At 47.4% G+C, this 19443-nt stretch overlaps 1 protein-coding gene across 1 annotated transcript in view; it reads right to left on the bottom strand.

Moving 5' to 3' along the window:
- The window catches only part of c23h8orf34 (chromosome 23 C8orf34 homolog), a 59722-nt gene extending 40393 nt beyond the window's left edge, over positions 1-19329 (bottom strand). The window contains exons 1-3 of the mRNA XM_060045741.1: positions 18728-19329; positions 2829-2973; positions 2385-2519 (exon numbers count right to left, since the gene is read on the bottom strand). Of these exons, the coding sequence (XP_059901724.1) occupies positions 2385-2519; positions 2829-2973; positions 18728-18796 (349 nt within the window). The 5' untranslated portion in view covers positions 18797-19329. The remainder of the gene's footprint in view (positions 1-2384; positions 2520-2828; positions 2974-18727) is intronic.
- Positions 19330-19443: the final 114 nt, after the last annotated feature.

The raw sequence follows: 19443 nt of genomic DNA, 5'->3' as shown, positions 1-19443 counted from the left end.
TCTTACTATTCTTCTTTTGACAGTGGTTAAAATGTGGTTGATTGTTCTTCTCAACCTCTTTGGATTGAACTATCTCAGTATTTGCATTAGCAGTATTGGCCATTGGGAACATATCGGGAGAAAGTTTTAGTAAAGGCGTGCAGCGCGGTTTGACCGGCTGAAAGGAAGCAGGGCGCGGGGCTGGGGACCCCAGCGAGAGAGGGCCGCTCATTAGACGGAACATTCTGTTTGATTCACTTCTGGAAACTTCTTCAACAGCAGCATGAGGAGGAAAATGACCCACATACTTCCTCACATGCCATGTCCTCTAACGCCCAATGGATAATGCACGAAGGGGATGAGACGGACATATTGAGAGAGAGAGAGAGAGAGAGAGAGAGAGAGAGAGAGAGAGAGAGAGAGAGAGAGCGAGAGAGAGAGAACATAAACTTTCAATTGGTTTTGCCGCAAAACACATTATAGACACAAGGCTTTAAATTAGTAAATGCCTACATAGTGTGCATCAAACAGACTGCTACTCCCTCTGTATCTAATGGTCTTACGCTCTGACATGGCTGTATTTGAATAAAGCTAATAAGCCAGGGGATGGTTGGCTTCTTACGGAGAACAGGCGTTTGAACATTGTATGCTAATCAGCGTACGCCATACTCGCTTACCCTTGATAGGATTAGGATGCACAGGCAGCTCACTGCGAGGGTGTTTCCCTGCACGCTACGACATAGGGATGTTCTGGCTCACAGACCCACACTCACAGACACACACATGGGTTCACACACACACACACACACACACACACACAGTATTGTTCTGTTGTATTTCTTGATCGAACCCGTTCACCCCGCGCACACATATAAATACACACACACACACACACACACACAAATATATGCAAACACACACGCACACACATTTATACATACACAGACACACAAATACATCCACACACACAGAAGCCCCCCCCCCCCTCCGTCTATAGGCTGGCTCGGTCCCACTCCTCAGCAGCAGCAGACATGTCCATCCCGGAGCAGCCGAACACCCCCTCACCTACCGGGACACGTGTCCGCGTGAATCCCTCTCCCTCTTACTCATGTCCCTGCCTCGTGTTCTGCCTCCATTACCCTCAAAACTACTTCCTGTCTGACGCCGGCCCCGGACCCCCCGGACCCCCCCCCTTCTCACACACCCCCCTCCCCGCTGACTGAAATAGGCTCACTTTCTGGCACGGATCGAGCCCGCTGCTGAATTATTCAGCCGGACTCGTGCTTTTCCGAACCGTTCCTTGCCAACCGCTCCCGTCCTGACCCTCTGCCGCGCCTCGGGGAGACCCCGGCTCCATCTCGCCCAGCTCACATTCTGTTTCCCTCGGAGGAATCGATCTGCCCTCCATCCCGCTGAAAGCTTTTTTTTTTACACACAGAATGAGAGGACCAATCAGCGCTCGGCGCAGAGAGGGTCTCGTTGCCTCGTGAATAAGGAGCACTGGGGTCTGTCGCATTGAAACCACAATGGCGGCGTCGGAGGAAAGTGTAGCAATGTACGGAGCTTTCCAAACCGGTTTTATCCGGGGTAGACCGGATAACGACGTTAAGGGATGAAGAGGAGTGTGCACGGTGGGTTTCTCTTAGATCCGACGATGTTTCGGTGAGAGCGAGTGAAAGCACCAGGGTCACTCTGATTGGCTGGAGTTTTATTTTTAACAACGTGAGGCAGCGGCCAATTCCTGCCCGGCCAAGGCCAGACCCATAATCTTTACGAAACAAAAAAAAATAAAAAATCAGGATGGTTTCACAAGGCTAGCAGACACCACACTGACAAGAAATTATATCCTATTCTATTTATTGACTATGGACTGTCTGATTTCTCAGAACTCGAATTTATATGAGGATTCTCTGCATTCTGTGTCTTCTGCATTTTTTATTTAAGCACTGCTGTAAGGAAAAGCAGTTTTATATGATTGCACTACTTGTTAGATGTTAAACTGCATTTTTTTAGTACTGGTTGTCCTTAATTGTGCAAAGACAATAAAGTTGAATCTAATCTAATCTAATCTAATCTAAATTCGACCGGAAAATCTAGACCGATCCTGAGTGATGTATCTGAGTGAAGGCACATTGGATAAAAGTGACCCATAGGCTGAATGGTTGAATAGGGTAGATCATGGGGCTGACAGGGGACCACTGAAGCGTGGACAGTGAGGTACTTTCATCTATTCCTGTGACAAGACAGTGTCACAGTGAGAGATATCTGTAAGTGGTATACTATACTAAATGTGCCAGAGAAAGTTTGCAGAGGGGGTGTTCTTAAAGTCGAGTCGAGGAAGGAGAACAGCCCCAAACTAAAATTAAAACAATACAGCAATGTCACACCATGGTTGAGATACTCACGTGATTTGGACTCTGGAGAAGGAGGGGATATACTGGACATGGCCAGGTCACTCTTAGATTTCTTGGGTTTTTTAGGATGTACCTGCCATGGCTTCTCAAAGTTCCTGCACTCCCTTCGAGTGCTTTTGCTCTCCGCTAGAAAGCAAAGGACATTAAGAATGGGAACATTACCATTCAGGAATAGCAAAGCAATGGATAAAATACTTACAATGCAGCCTGTGCAGCTGTGCAATAAAGTTACTCTTGTACTCGTGTGTGTGCATGCAAATGTGTGTGCGTGTGTGTGTGTGTGTGTTGGTGTGGGCATATGTGTGTGTGAGTCTGCGTGCAAATATGTATATGTTTGTGTGCATGTCTTTGTGTTGTCTTTGTGTGTCTGCGTGTCTATGCATGTGTGCCAGTGTGCATGCGCGTGTGCGTGTGCGTGTGTGTGCATGCACCCACCGGCCGAGCCGTCAGCCCACAGCGCTGCAGAGCCCGACAGAGTCCTCTGTAGCCTGCCAGGGCTGCCTTGCTTGGTCTGCAGGTGATCAATAAGAAAAGGGATAGGGTGGTCTGGGGTCTCAGTTATCAATTTGGTCATCAATTCCTACAGAGGCAGAACACAACAGAGAACAATCACACAGAGCTGATGACAGGCCGGCACAACGCTGCAACTTTTAATGAACACTTTGGAGCCACATTGGGTCGACAAATTCGGCTCGAATTCAGAGTGCTTAAGGAACACAGCACAACCACGTGTGTGTGTGTGTGTGTGTGTGTGTGTGTGTGTGTGTGAGAGATTGAGTGTTTGTGCCTGCACAGCTGTGTGTGTGCGCAAGTGTGTGTGTTGTGGGCCTGCGTGCCCACGTGTGTGTGTGTTTGAGCATGACTGCGTTTTTATTTGTGTGCATGATATGTGTGTGTGTGTGTGTGTGTGTGTGTGTGTGTGATTGAGTGTTTGTGCCTGCACAGCTGTGTGTGTGCGCAAGTGTGTGTGTGTGTTTGAGCATGACTGCGTTTGTGTGTGTGTGTGTGTGTGTGTGTGCGTGTGTGTGTGTGTGCGTGTTTGTGCCTGCGCATGGTTTTGTTTGCTTAACAACAGCATCATTTGTACAGTGTTCGTACAGTGTTTGCTAGGAGGGCTAATCAGTGAACTATTGTGGAGGACAGTCCTGCTTGCAAAAGACATACTGTAACCAGGGGAGTATTAAGGAAGGCTTTGAGAGACACGGCAGCATAGTTAACTACTGGAGCAGAGGAAACACTTCACCACCCAACACAACTCAGCACCATTCCTTCTGTTATTGGACAGCGAGTCCAATCAGGCTGGATAAGGTGAAAGTGTCAGTTTCCATGCAAACGTTAGAGAGTGACCTAACCCAAAAACATTGATTCAACCAATAGGAGACAGCCTGCGCTGGAACCAGTGTTGTCAGGCGTGTCTAACAACACTGCAACATTGGTGCTCTGAGCTAATTGTATTTATTTATTTATTTGCAGCTCTGCTGCAGTCGTTGCAGCACTGCAGTGTAATACTAAAACTTACTATTTTCCCATTTCTTCAGTTATGTAGCAGCAATTTGATCCAAATGAACAACGACAACAATGAACATGAAAAAATATATAATACATTATTGGAAATCTGCATCTGATACATTAAATGTAAGAATGTGAGCAAAGTACAGTTAAATTCAAGAATGGAACCGAGAAAGAAGGACGTTTCCGACCTCGTCACCACAAACATTTGTTAAAGCAATCCAAACCAACACATGTCCTTACTGAGCAGGTAGGGGTGAGCCGTCAGACAGACAGAGCTGATGTAGGAGGTTCACACCCAGACCATTTAATCCGGGACATCATTGTAAATGGACTCCATCTATAAAGCGCTTTATAATATCGACATTCACCCATACATGCACACATCAACGACGGAGTCAACCATGCAAGGCGACAGCCGGCGTGTTAGTAGCGGTCAGGGTGAGGCCTCTCGCTCGCTCAGTAACACCCTCGACACTCGGATCGGAGGAGCCGGGGATCGAACTAGTAGCAACCGTGCGTCTGCCAGCCAACCCGCTCTGCCTCCCGAGCTCCTGCCGCACCAGCCCCCCCGCCGCACAACAACGCACTCCCTGACAACAGCGGGGGGGTTGCGGCGGCAATGGCGGTAGCACACACACACACACACACACACACACACACACACACACACACACACACACACACACACACACACACACACACACACACACACACACACACACACACACACACACACACACGGCTCTTAATTAGGACCCACTAACGACGCCGAGATGCAGAAAGGGTAATTACTCCTTAGTTGCTCCGCTGGGCAATTAGGCTAACCTGGCAACGGAAGGTCTATAAACGGCGCTTGGTTGAACATCCCCACAGTCCTCGAGACTTCCTGACACGTTTATTTTGGTGGGGCGAAAAGAAGGAAGTGCAATTTTCTTTCTTTTTTCTTTTTCGTTGGCTACCATGACAATGTTTTTTTTTTTTTTTTTTTTTTTCATCACCAAATTTAGAACTTCCATCATATAGAGATAAAGATATATAGTATATGGAAATCGGAACAGGTATCCACAGAAACTCTGTGAATACCTAATAATCATATAAACACATACCGTATATGTGTATGCGTCTGTCTGGGTGTTTATCCATTGGTGTTGGTTGTTCATGAGGGCGCTTGCGTGCATGCATGTGTACGTGTGCGCCCATATGCACTCAAGTGTACGTGTGCGTGTTTGGGTATCCAATTTCTCCAATGACAGGACAGTGAGGACCCGTTTAGTCCCAAACTCTTCAACCTCCACACCAAAACACCTCATGATTGATACAACAACAAGAGATTGAGGACCCATACAGATGTCATCCCGGAGGCAAACAATCCCAAACACTTCCTCCACACCCACATGCACGGTGATGGATACGATAACAGTCCGTCCATCAGCCAGCGGGTCCACACATGGAATACAGGATCAGTTTCCTCCATGCCTCGTAACAGACTGTCAGGCGGCCAAGAGACGCCCACGTCCTCGTCAGCCTTCAAGGACTACCTCCAAGGGGACGGAGACAGTAATCATGTCCTTCACACTGCCTCACCCCTCCCCCTCCCCCTCCCCTCCAGGCCATGCACCCAGCTCAGATTGAGCCTGCACCTTGGCGCCCACCTCTTCACACCATGGAAGAGACGGAGAGAGATGGTGTTGTAAATGTTGCTTTTCCATGCCAGTAAAGCTTTTCCGAATTTAATTGTGAGAAAGCGAAAGGAAAGAGGTAAGAAAGGGACAGAGAGACACACAGAGAGAAAGAGAGACACAGAGAGAGAGTAAGAGCGAGAGATGGAGCAGGAGAAAGACAGCGAAACAACAACGAGAGCGAGAGAGCGAGAGAAATGGCAAGAGAAAGGGATAGATAGAGAGAGATACCAATAGAGATCTTACTCTATTACACCAACCCGAATGTTGAGTAGGGAGGACACTTCAAGTTATTGGTATTCCCCACAAGTAAGAATTCATAGGCGGGACAGGTCTGTCTCTGAATCAACAACAAGACAATCGGTCCGAGAGATTGTCCTTCTATTTGAAAGACTTCGTATTGTCTCGATTTAGAAGAAGACACAAGAAGGACAATTGTGTTTTGTTATTTGCGGGGCGCCATCAGTAAAGGTTACTCATGCAAGAAGATTTTGTCTGTCTGTAATAAACAGATGAGGACAACAGAAAACAAAAAGGCATCTATTACAGCAACAAAATCAATTACGAATAGATCAATTAAAAGAACATTATGGAAGAAGATGATTACATCATAAAAAATGTGATCCATCTCATCCCTTTAGAACAAGACTAACTCATATCAGAGATTAAGTATCATACAATATATATATTGTATGATACTATATATATATATATGTATATGTATAACTCATCAGACCCTGCATCAAGATGCAGCCATGACTTGGCAACAGCCCATTGGTGGACAATCAACCAATCATCATCAAAAATAGTGAACGTTTGTAAAAGAAAGCCCCCCCAAGCCCAATATAAGCTGTACTTGCTCTCCCTTCCCCCACGAGCACTCTCATCCACCTAACCATCTACTGGCATTGAAGAGAGATAAATAATAGCTTGTCTAGATACACGCTGAGGGAATTTCTCATTTTGAGGCCCACCAGCTATTCAGTGTATGCAGATGCGAAAATCCATCCGAAGCATTCGACTATTCACGCCCGAGGAATATTCCAGAGAACGGCAGACGGTCAAAAAACAAAGCTTTGTCTTTGCATCAGCCATCACAATACCTGCCAGAAGTATAACAGCCAGAAGATGGAAAGCTGGATGGTTTCCTGCTCCATTTCGTCTCCCTCTCTCTATCCTGCTGTGTGAGAGGCTAATGCCTTCTATTGATTTAGCTGCCTCTTCTCAATGAAAGAATTGATACTGTGGAGGTGATGCGAGGTGAGGCCCTGCTTCATGCAGGATGCAGGAGGATGGATTATTGGCGAAAATAACAGGGTCAGGAGGACAGAGCGAGAGAGGGAAAGAGAAAGAGAAAGATCATCCGACACAGCAGAAGATGAGTCGGGTAGGAGATATCAAGAAAGAGAGAGAGAGAGAGAGAGAGAGAGAGAGAGAGAGACAGAGACAGAGAAATGGCAAGAGAAAGGGATAGATAGAGAGAGATGAAGAGAGAGAGAGGGATGGAAATAGAAGGAAAGGGATAGGGGAGGGAGGGTGGGAGAGAGAGAGAGAGAGAGAGAGAGTCAGAAGGGGGAGCGGGGGGGGATGTAGTTTGGGTGAGGTCCAGACCTTGAATCAGGCGGCACATGAGAGGAGGGGATGCTCGTTGTCGACATTCAGATCCTGAGCAAACACAACCTCTACTCATGAAGTGGAACACACGCACACAGCCACACACACACACACTAATTACAATCCCTGTTCAACATCACTGTTTGTTCCTGCAGACATCTATGGTGCATTGGTAACATTCGCTGTGCTGTACAGGAACGGTAGAGCTGAACTCACCTCACATGAGTGAGGATGTTTCCTCAGCATTGGCTGGGGACACACACACACACACACACACACACACACACACACACACACACACACACACACACACACACACACACACACACACACACACACACACACACACACACACACACAATGCTATGGAACATTTCCTTAAGTAAAACACACGGGGCGTTTTAATGAGCTATGCTATGGAGCTAAACATAGGATTGAAATTGATATGTTGGGGAAAACAAAGCACCTCCTCCATACATGAACGCCGAGGTGTTTGCTTTAGGGGGGGGGGAAACGAACGCCTTCTGCGCCACTCGGTGGTCTTGAGACGCGCGTGGGGTTAAGTACGAAGGCGTGTCCCTCGGCTCATGAGCGTGACTATCAATTACATGCTGCAGTCGCCCCGCAGAGCAGCGCGTCAGGACATGAGTACTCCATTAGTGTCCACAGACACTGCAGTCTCACCGCCACGCCCCTTCCTGTGCGCACTACTGCTGCAATTACCACCCACTCCACACGCACACACGGACACACACGCAAAGGCATGCACGGAGGCAGATATTTATGCACACGAACACACACACGCACATGTAAAAGCATTCATACCCACGTGGCCGACGTACGCACATGCTCTCTCACACACACACACACACACAGTCATGAACACACACACACCTAGGCACAAGCATTCACACACACAATGTATGCATAAGCCCTCTCACACTCGCAGGCACACACACAGAAGCACACCCATTGTAGCAAACACACAGAAGCACTCTTACGACCCGGCTCGAGGGAAGTAACATGAAGTCGACAAACAAGGATTAAATATACGAAAAACCGGGTTTATTGTTACAAAAGGTTAAACCGACTGGTGAATGAGGACCATGCTGCTGGCCCTGGCTAGAGAGCGAGTGAATGAAGCCTCCCAGGCTTTAAAGGCAACAGCAGGTGCCAGGTAACGAGGAGAAGGAGGGGCTCCAGGAGGAGCTCCAGGAGGAGCTCCAGGAGCACTGCAAAACATGGAGCAGATCTGCACATAACACCCCCCCCCCCCTTAAAACGGTTGCTCTAGGCAACCGCCAAGTTACACAAACCAAATTAACAACAAAACAAATGAAAACCTATACCATACCAGATGCTTCTGACACTCATGACCTTGAAAGGGCATCTGCGAGCACATTGTCCCTTCCACGGATGTGCTTTATTTCCAGGTTAAAGCCCTGCAGGAACAAACTCCATCGCAACAGATATGGACATTATATGGACCGCATCACATATGGACCGCTAAATCGAGCTTGTAAAGCAGACCCTGGAAGTGGCAGCAGCAACCCCTTGTCACCAGGAGAGAACGCCCGATGCTTTGCCCTTTGGTCATACCACCCCTTCATCCGTCCTTGGGCTTCCCCCAAGTTCTGCCTCGCCAGCTCACATGCCTTGTTCAGCTTTGACCGAAAATGACAAACAAAGCCTAGCAAATTTGTGGAGGGGAACTGGTTTGCCAACCATCTCTCTTTCAAAAGGTTCATAGGGCCCCTCACAGTATGACCGAACACCAGTTCAGCTGGACTAAAGCCAAGGGACTCTTGAGTGACTTCTCTAGCTGCAAAGAGGAGCAAAGGGGTTCCCTCATCCCAATCTCTCTCAAACTCCTTACAGTAGGCTTGTAACATGGACTTTAGGGTCTGATGAAACCGCTCAAGGGCTCCTTGAGACTCTGGATGACAAGCAGATGAAGTCTGGTGCTCAATAGACAACTGCTGGAGAACCTGAGAGAACACACGGGACATAAAATTCGAACCCTGGTCAGACTGGACAACTCTTGGCAGGCCAAACACTGTAAAGAACTTAATGAGGGCCTTGGAAATGGCTGAAGCGGTGACTCTACGTAGAGGGATAGCTTCAGGAAACCCGGGTAGCTGTACACATGATTGTCAATAAGTACCGGTTACCTGACTTGGTACGAGGAAGGGGACCAACACAATCGATCAAGATACGCTCAAAAGGCTCTCCTATGGCAGGGATAGGACGTAAGGGAGCTGAAGGAATCTTCTGGTTGGGCTTCTGAAGATCATCTGGGCGTTTTGACACTACAGGAAAAGGGACAACCTCAGGAGCCGTAAGCACCCTACCACCGGCTAGGTCATTCCCCAAGATGAAGGACACCCCTTTAATGGGAAGGCTTGAACACACAGCTACAGCTACTTCCCCAGAGACAAGACCAGTTTCAAGGGTAAGTTTATGCATAGGCAGAGACAGATAAACCCCCCCCCCCCCCCCCCCAAACCCTTGGACGAGGGCACTGGAACCCAACTTAGACTGGTCAGTAAACGGTAGGAGGTCCTGTAGAATCAGAGACTGAAAAGCTCCACTATCTCTCCAAATCTTAATCGGTTGCTTGGTTGAAGGATCAGTGACAAGAGAAACACAACCATCCATAAGGAAAGACGAAGAACCAGGCAGCTCACTCTTTTGAGCGGGTTGGTCCATGTCTTGGATGGCAGCACAATTTTTCACCATTTTTAGTAAGGCAACAGGCTTATAAGACTCATGTTTCTTACTCAAGACAGGGCAATCGGCAATGAAGTGACCACTGTTCTTGCAATAAAAACAAGTCTTCTCTAACGGAGTACTCACAGTAGCCGATCTAGCGAAAGTTGTAGAAACGGTGGGAGGAGGTTCTGAGCAGGTGGAGGAAGTGGTTGGAAACCGAGGTCTACTAGAACCAGTCCTTCCCCTTCGCTCACCTTGGTCGCTATCAAAGTTTACCTTGAGCGTCAACACAAAACTTGTCTGCTAGAACAGCAGCCTCATCAAGAGTGGACACTTCTTGTTGATTGAGATAAGTACACACAGCAACAGGCAGACAATTTTTAAAGTCCTCCAGCAGAACTAATTGTCTAAGATCCTCCTTAGTTTCCGCCTTCTGTGACTTGCACCAAGAACTAAAACTGATCTCCTTTTCTCTTGCAAACTCAACATAAGTTCGTTCATCCAGCTTACCGAGGCCTCTAAAATGCTGGCGGTACGCCTCAGGAACGAGCTCATAAGTTCTTAGAATGGCGCCTTTAACTTTTTCATAGTCCTTGACATCCTCAATGTTTAAAGAAGCGTAAGCGTCTTGTGCTTTTCCCACCAAAACGCTTTGCAAAAGCGATGTCCAGGCATGTATTGGCCAGTCTGAAACGGTAGCCACTCGTTCAAAATGAGCGAAGTACTGCTCAACATTTTTCTCAGCGAATGGAGGTACTAGTCTGATGTTTCTTGCTACGTTAAACTGAGCCGAGGCAGAACTGGATGAGCTCAAAGCAGCATGCTTAAATTCAAGCTCTTTCAAGAAACGCTCATGTTCTAGGTGCATTTGTCTTTCCTCTAGGTGCATTTGTCTTTCCTTAAGGATACGCTCTTTTTCTTTATCCTCTAGTTCTAATTCTCGAAACGCCAACTCCTTCAACCTGAACTCCAGCACAGCATCTGACATTTGAGGAAGAACAAGTTGATGCTGGTATGCTGGTAGAGCCGACGTCCTTAGGACGCCTCCTTCTGCTAGGCTTGCCTTAAGTGCTTCTCTTAAACTATCTTTAAGACGTTTATCACCACTGGCAATCTCAATGTCATAATGACTGGCAAGACTTAGGAGCAGTTCTTTAGTGAGCTGATCAAGCAACCCCTCCGAGGGTGCACTAATAAAGTCATCGATAGCCACCATACTAGATAACTTCAATAACCAAGCATAAATAACAAAATACACCAATCACTTTTACCCAAGGTTTCAACTTGCATCAGTACGCCCAGCACACACCTCCTCCAACACTACAGCTGACAAATCCACAAGCTGTAGAAAACAAAGCTAGGACCCTGGACACGTTACTACAACTGTGCCCATAAAGCAGTCACTAAAGCAAGTTTACAAATCAATCACTGCTGAGCACAGTGAGCAAGCCTCCGAGTGCAAATGATCATCTAAGCAAGCCCCCTGGTATCTGCCTAACTTTAAACTAACCCTAATGGTCTTCTGAGGCGTGTCGGGCTCGAGGCTTCTTTAAAACAAAGCTCAGTTAACCTCAGCCATGTGACCAAGGCCCTGAAATGCTCGCCCCCACCAGAGAACACGTCTCCACCCAGGATTACCTCGAAAATAAAGAAGGCAAAATAACAAATAGTGTACTGATGGAAGGACAGATTGCTCTGCCCAGCTGGTACACTCCCTAACTAACCAGGGGGGATCACTCACAACTTAAAATCATAGCACTCAGACTCAATACTCACCATACTCACCATGAAAAGAAGCTGCTCATAGCCACACTGCCAAACACCACCAAAACATACCAAGTTACTCTGTCTAGGGGAAAATAGAAATAATCAACTCTGCAAAACTGATCCAGATCGATCCCGGACGAGCCCCCAATATGTTACGACCCGGCTCGAAGGAAGTAACATGAAGTCGACAAACAAGGATTAAATATACGAAAAACCAGGTTTATTGTTACAAAAGGTTAAACCGACGACTGATGAATGAGGACCATGCCGCTGGCCCTGGCTAGAGAGCGAGTGAATGAAGCCTCCCAGGCTTTAAAGGCAACAGCAGGTGCCAGGTAACGAGGAGAAGGAGGGGCTCCAGGAGGAGCTCCAGGAGCACTGCAAAACATGGAGCAGATCTGCACATAACAAGCACAAACACAGACACGAACACAAGCACTCACAGGAGCAGGAACATGTAAACCATGTATGAAAAAGGTCAAACACACACACACACACACACACACACACACACACACACACACACACACACACACACACACACACACACACACACACACACACACACACACACACACACACACACACACATGCCCATACCCACAAGAACCCACACACACAGGCACACATCGGTGTGTGTGTGTCTCCTCCTCCTCGCTGACCCCTGAGCCGGTCTGCTCCCCTCGTCTCTCCAGGGTCCCCCAGGAGGAGGGGGGGGGGGGGGGGGGGGGGGGGGGGGCGGCTTGGCAGGAGGAGGCCGGGGGTCCACTGACCATTTCACACTAATCACTCCACCTTTAAAGATGTCTTTAAAAAACTAAAGGTGTGCCGGGTTGACCAGCGCCAAATACATTGTGCGTGTTTAGTGTCCGGTCTCAACGGTGAGACGTTAAGGCCCGTTAACTGTGGGTCGTTCCACTCGGTGCGGTTGTTAGCCAGCTTAAGAAGCGTGTAAAAAGGACGTGTAAGAATAGTAAATGAGACATAGAAACCCTGTACTTCTTTTCATGACCAAGAGCTCAACGGCTCCTTCACGATGCACCATATCACGTCGTAAGGGGTGCGTTTAATTGTTGACAAATCCTCAGACGCTGTTCGTCTTACACCACTCTCTGGCACCTCAGCAGGAGGCAGCTGTTTTCGATTTTCACACCAGTTGTCTTTATCAATTACGGAGTGGAAACACCCCTGAAATGGATTTCAATGGCGTGTGGCTTGCCTCCGCGGCTTCTGTATTCGCTTACTCCGAAGAGCTCCTTGATTGAAAACAAAATGAAGACTTGAGGGGCTGGAAACCAGGGGAATATTTCAAAGTGCGGCGTGTGTATAACAGAGGAGCGTGCTCTGGGTAGCTACCCAAGACGTATCTGTCGTTTAGCAGCGGTGCAAAGCTTTTGATTAGCGGGGAATGTGACGGATCTGCGTGCGCCCCTCTGTGTGGTAATCCCAGCAGCATCGCAGCCCGACACCAGATCCCCCTAACATCGCTCTGAAACGATCAAACAATGCTATTTAAGATAAGGACTCACTTTATCTGAAAGCGACGCAACAGGGAACATGAGATACATATCGTTAAGGCGCTAGGAGGCATTGTGGGTGGTCGTGGACACCAGGGATTGAACCCAGTCTCTGCTACGATTCACTACACTGTCGTGTTTGGGGACATGATACATGTGTACGCATTTATCCTACAGTATATGAGTCTGAACGTAATGTACTGGTTCAATGACGCGGAGGTGAGACCCAAAGCACAATTGAGGCCAAGGCTGGATAAGAAAGTTGTATTCTATTCTATTGAGTCTCAGATCAACAGTGGTCAACATGTAACGACGGAAGGAAGTACACCGGTACACATCTGTACAGCACTGTAGTCAGGTGTAGTAAGGAAAGACTCAACTCATTAGTAACTTTGCATTAATTCAAGGCAGGTGGAGGACTTCAGCATTCAGTGAGGTATCTGTATACAGACAACTTTCCATTATTATTGAAGGAACGGGGAAACGATTCATAAATTAGAAATCATTAGTAATTGGGTGTGATGGGACCAGACAGACACAATACTAGACAGACATATCTACATCTGTCAATCACAAAGAGCTAGGGGGACCATCACACACACATACACGCACACACACATACGCACACACACACACACACACACACACACACTGAGATAACATAATTACAATGACAGGCATATGCAGCTCGATTTCCCTGCCTCCAATAAATTACGAGGAAAAGGGAGTGGGCGATTGTGTGGGTGTGTGTGTACATCAATGAGTGTGTGTGTAGCTAAGTGTTTGTGTGTTTTCGTGTATACGTGTCTAGCTAAGTGAGTGAGTTTGTGCGCGCGCGCGCGTGCGTGCGTGCGTGCGTGCGTGCGTATGCTTTTATGTGCATGTATAAGTGAGTGAATGAGTGAGCGTGAGCGTGTGTGCTTGTTTGTGTTCGTGTGTGTGTGGGTGTCAGTGTGTGTGTATAGCAGCATGTGCGTGTGTGTGTGTACACACCCATGCATCGCCGTGTGTAGGAGCGTGCATCTTACATGCGTGTATTCTGCCTGACTGAGCGACCCGCCGATGACTGAGAGATCTGCGTCCCGCAGGTCGGACAGGGAGTCACTGAATCACTTGATCCGGCTGAGGCTGGATAATGCCGGCCCCGCATTCCCAGGGGGAACGCCGTGGCCGGGACCTCCACCACATGGTCTACGTGGCAATTATTCCCACTTCGCAGGGGGAAGAGTCAGCAGTCGTAGTGGGTGGGCTCAGGGTGGTGTAGTGGTGTAGGTTGCTCGACTCAGAGCGGAAACGTTCCTGAGTTTGGACCCCGATGTTTGCCGGCTGCCTGTACTGACCTGTGCTGTCGGTATCCTCGGGCAAGATGCTAACCGGCTAACCCCCTTCCTGCTCATTCACGACATATATCTGCGTTCACTGGTTTGGCTGACACTGTCTGATGAACGACAGTAGAAAACATGAGTCAGGACGCTATTTCGGTACGAAGACGAAGGACTTCAAATTGACGTGGGTGGACGGTCACACAAGGTGCCGCCACAAGCTACCATTTAACCCATACTGTACGCCGTCAAACATTTTACAAAGCGTAAAAGCTTCAGCATCAAGCAGCATCCAACCCTAACTGCAAATGCAGTAGAGGCTGGAACTGTGTTTTTGTGAGCGAAAACGGCTTGATTGTAAATCCTCCCTTTGGCGTCTTCGGTGCGCTACAAACAAGCGGCACACAACGCAGCAACACAAGCAGGTGGTGATTAAAGACTCGACGCCTGTGCATGAATGGGGCCCCTGATGAAGACCCCTGAGGAACCAGCCAAGGCACTCTGAGAGGGGCTATCAAAGGGGCGCTGGCGCCGCCGATGAAACCCAACAACGTTTCCGACATTAAGAGATCAATTGGGGAGGTTTTTCTGCTGTTCCAACGTTGTGCATAGCGGGGTTCAATGCACCGAGGGAGGGTCTCTGGCCTACATAGGAACCGCTGATTGACAGATCCCAGCGAGGAGCGCTGCGAGATAAGGGGTTTGAACCGGTGGAGAGGTGGCGACAGCGTGAACGTAAGGAGCTAGTAGGGCCCGCGGCTCTGTTACACAGACGTCAAACCTGAGGAAGTCTCGGGAACGAGGCTGCAGCCTTGCTTTCAGTAGATTAGAAGGAGAAAAATGATGTATGTAATTTCTTTAATATACAATTAATGGAATACTGTTGATATTTATCCTGTTAAATAAAAGGACCTCATTAAAATATGAGACAATAGCCCTTACAAAACGATTCCCTCATAAAGGACTATATGAGGGAATATATGACTCAAAGCTTTGGTAAACTTAATAACATTAATGGGAATCCCTGCAAAATAGTTAATAGCCAAATAAAAGTAAACGGCATGAATGATGTTCAATACTCATGTTTGCTCCTAGTGTCATATATTCAGCCAAAAAAAAAAGATAACATAATATAAATAGAACTTAATACAGAGCACAATGACTTCAATTATTGTGACAGGCCATTCCACAACGATACGGCTTCAGCGGTCTGTGTGAGACCACCATTTCATTAGCCAGGCCGGGGTGAGGAGTAATCATTTCTGAGGGAAAACATTTGCGGTGTCTCATCACAGTAAGTAAATGAGTGCTCTTCGTGTAACACCACACACACCCCCCGCTGTGCCGCTCCACTGATGTGGCAGCTGTGTTGCGGTGCCGGGACCAAAGTGTGATTGCTCGCTCTAAGCGACCGCAGGGCAGGGGAGAGTATCACACCAAGACAGCCGTGCAAACCGAGGTGCAAGGTTCGGCTGGTTGGCTCATTGCCTCTAATCGCAGGTAAAGCGTTCCGAACACAACTGAATATTGACCGGATCATTGAACTTCATTGGGAGGCTTCCCCCTGAAGACCACCAGCTAGCTAATCGCATCCTCAATCAATCAAACAATCAATATCCCTCCCGCCTTTAAGTCCCTCCCTAATAGCCTGTCAAGCATGAGTCAATAAAGAAGCAGGAATTCCTTTTCACTCCTTCTGAGGTACTTTGCTGCTCTCTCACAGCCGATCCTGGGGTCTATTGAACGCACCCACAGCATGTGTATCATGTCAGTGCGTCCATCGTCACACACAAACAGAGGGGTGATCGATGTCTCTCTTATGCTTGATTTCTATTGTGTCCCTTTATGAGGGTTTTACGATTTATTGGTCATTTAGAAGAGGCTTTGATGCAACGCAAAGTTCTGTGGCAGTGACATACGATATAAGACGGAAATAAAGGAACAACCAGTGCACACATGTGCTGCCCGCCCCATCCTGTGGTGATGCAATCCAATGTGCAGCATCTATAGACCAGCAGCGCCACTGCACTGTCTTGTCCATCGTGTGTGTAGCACCGCATGGTGGAATGCTTCCTAGTTTGGACTCTCTGAATTCTGAGAAATTCCACAAAACATCATCTATGCGGCCCCGGAAAAAGAAATGTACTGTAATGTAGGTATTTTGACCTCTCTCATCACCTCAACCATGTGACACTATCTAGGCTGAGATAGTACGTTCACGTTGCTTTATCCCTTTTAGGATTCATCGGCACCAGCCTCGCAGCCACGCCGGCCTCGAGGGAGAGACGGCGACACCCGTGGGACATTTCATATGCACTCAGTGCCACCACTTCCGTCCTGCACAGAGAAACCAGACGCCAGCCTGCCTGCAAGACGCTCGCAGCCGACGGCACACAGCAGACATTGCAGAGAAACCGCCCAATGGTATATTGGAGCATTTCAAATATAGATGGAACACATCTACGTCTGTTTGGTTGACCTGCTCTCCGGGAGATATTGCCTATATTGTGTATGTTTTATTGCTTTTTGGTGACATACTATGTGTGTGCACTTGTAGCCACAGCGGTATATCGCCACGTCATGTGTGCAAACTAGACTCCCCTAGATGAAGGTTGCTACGCTCATCATTGTCCCATGCTTGTGTCAGTGAACAAACACTTTAGAGTAAATAGAATCTCTGATCTCGGGGTAACTCTCACTCGACAGTTCTTTAGAGAAGGTAGAGATGGAAAAGCGGGCGGGAAACAAGAAAATGTGTTGAACAAGAGGAATAAGACTTTGGAATAGTATGTATATATCTAAGGGTTGACAAAAGAAAGAAAAACCTAGGCTCAGAATCACGTGGCGGTGGAAAGGCGGAGAATTCTCGGCCTTTCAACCTCCACCTAAATCTGATCCTGTGTTTTACGAAGGCACTGTAGACCTCATAATCATCACATCATAGTACACACACAGCCTAGCCGGTACATTACTCTGCACTTATTCCCTGTCGTCCCACGCTCAGCTCTACAGAGGTAGCTGTCCACGGTGCTGAAACAGCAGCCACATTCTGGAGATGAAGGATACTATGTTTGGGCTGTGTGCGTGTGTAGCCTACTTACGAGTGTGTGTGTGTGTGTGTGTGTGTGTGTGTGTGTGTGTGTGTGTGTGTGTGTGTGTGTGTGTGTGTGTGTGTGTGTGTGTGGGGGGGGGGTGGGGGGGTGGGTATGTGTGTGTGTCTTTCTGGCTGTCTTTTGCATCTGTGACACAGTGATATGTAAATGTACGCAGTAGGCTTCAAAAAGTGCTGATGTGTAATTTTTGATTTGGCACACACACACACAAATAGAAACAGGCACACAGACATTTATAATGGTTATGCGACTAAGAGGCATCTATGTAGAAACAACTGAGTAATCCAGACATAGCTTCATGTATGGTCTATATTATGGGTGTATTTTGGTCATTCTTCTAGCGGAACAGATCAGTCACGCCCTCCTCCTAAAGAGGACTGCTTTAAAGCCATGCTGAGAAGACAAGGTGATTACAACAGCTCTCTTACACCAAGCAACCAGCCACCCTGCTGGGATGCTTTCTGCATCTACCGATACAAAAGACGAGTATGTCCCTAGCCAATACCCTATCCAAGCTTTTCTAAATGAAATGAAGCAGAATAGTACTGAAAGCGGTGCAGAGGTTATACGAGATGCAAAACTTGTTGGGGACTAAAAGACTGCTCGTTAAGTCAGACAACACGAATATAACGAGGTGATGAAATCATGGCAAATGTTGGCTCGATGCTATATCGGTTAGTTGGTGCAAAAATTATGTTTTGCCCTCAATCTACCTCAGATATGGCTCAACATCACGTCTAGCAAACCAATATGAAATGAACTTTACTGCGGTGTCCTCCTGTAGCAGCCTAGTGGGACGTTTTCAGAGAGGTAGCATGTCACCAAGCAGTCATTTCGCTGGAATAACTAAAGTAGAAACACCCTTTACGATCATCTCTTTTAGTTGTACACGCTGGTAGTTTTATTCGATTGTAAAAAATAAAATAAAAAACCAATCCCTTCGCGAGTGAGGCTCCTATTAGGTGACCGGGTAAATGATGAGGCAAAACTCATGATTAAAGCAGATACAACCCAAGTGTGCACCACCCCAACGCCCTTTACCAACCACCTACTCTACAACACCCCTGGTAACAACCTAAGACAACCTACTGCACTCACCTCAAACAAGGGTCCGATCTTATTGCTCTCCAGATACGACTGAATCCTTGACTGTTGTGGAGACGCCATGAAGACACACACGCTGTGCCTTGCGGGAAGCTTGCACGAAATTCAATTACTTCTCCTTTGGTCGGACGGTCCAGTCATCCGTGGCTCATCCCCTGCACACATACAGTCTACTAGCAGGCGAGAGGTTCACTGACTAGGCTCTCTCCCCTCCGAAGCCCGGTAGTGTACAACTCATGTCAGGGAATGATTGCAGATCGTCCTGTTCATTGGCTGCAAGTGCGATCGCCGCTACCGCCCCATCACATATATTACATGCAGCCTATTGGGGTCCCGAGTGAAGGCGACTAGGGGGGCACTTCTCCACACTACCCACTGAGTGTAGAATAAAACAAGGCTGGATTTAGAGATTTGGTTTGCATGGTTGGTCCACCTCCTGGGCTGTGACACTGCGCTCCTCCTCATTACATGCATGCAATAATGTGCGTTCATTTTACAGGCTTAATGTTTAAGTAAATATGTAGTCTTATTTACAAATAAAAGACAAACTAAATCACAATAAATGAAAAGAAGATAATATATAGTGTATAGTGGATCTAAACAGTGTAATCATCTTCTATTTGACTTTACTTTGTCATTATTTATTCTGTAAACATAGCATTTCTGTTTTGAGGAACATATATGGAAAGCTGTTCAATTTGGTAATTAAT

This window comes from Gadus macrocephalus, chromosome 23 (genome assembly GCF_031168955.1).
Source record: "Gadus macrocephalus chromosome 23, ASM3116895v1".
Classification (NCBI taxonomy): Eukaryota; Metazoa; Chordata; class Actinopteri; order Gadiformes; family Gadidae; genus Gadus; species Gadus macrocephalus.
Note: the sequence above shows the minus strand (reverse complement) of the source record. Positions and strands in the feature narration are given on the sequence as shown.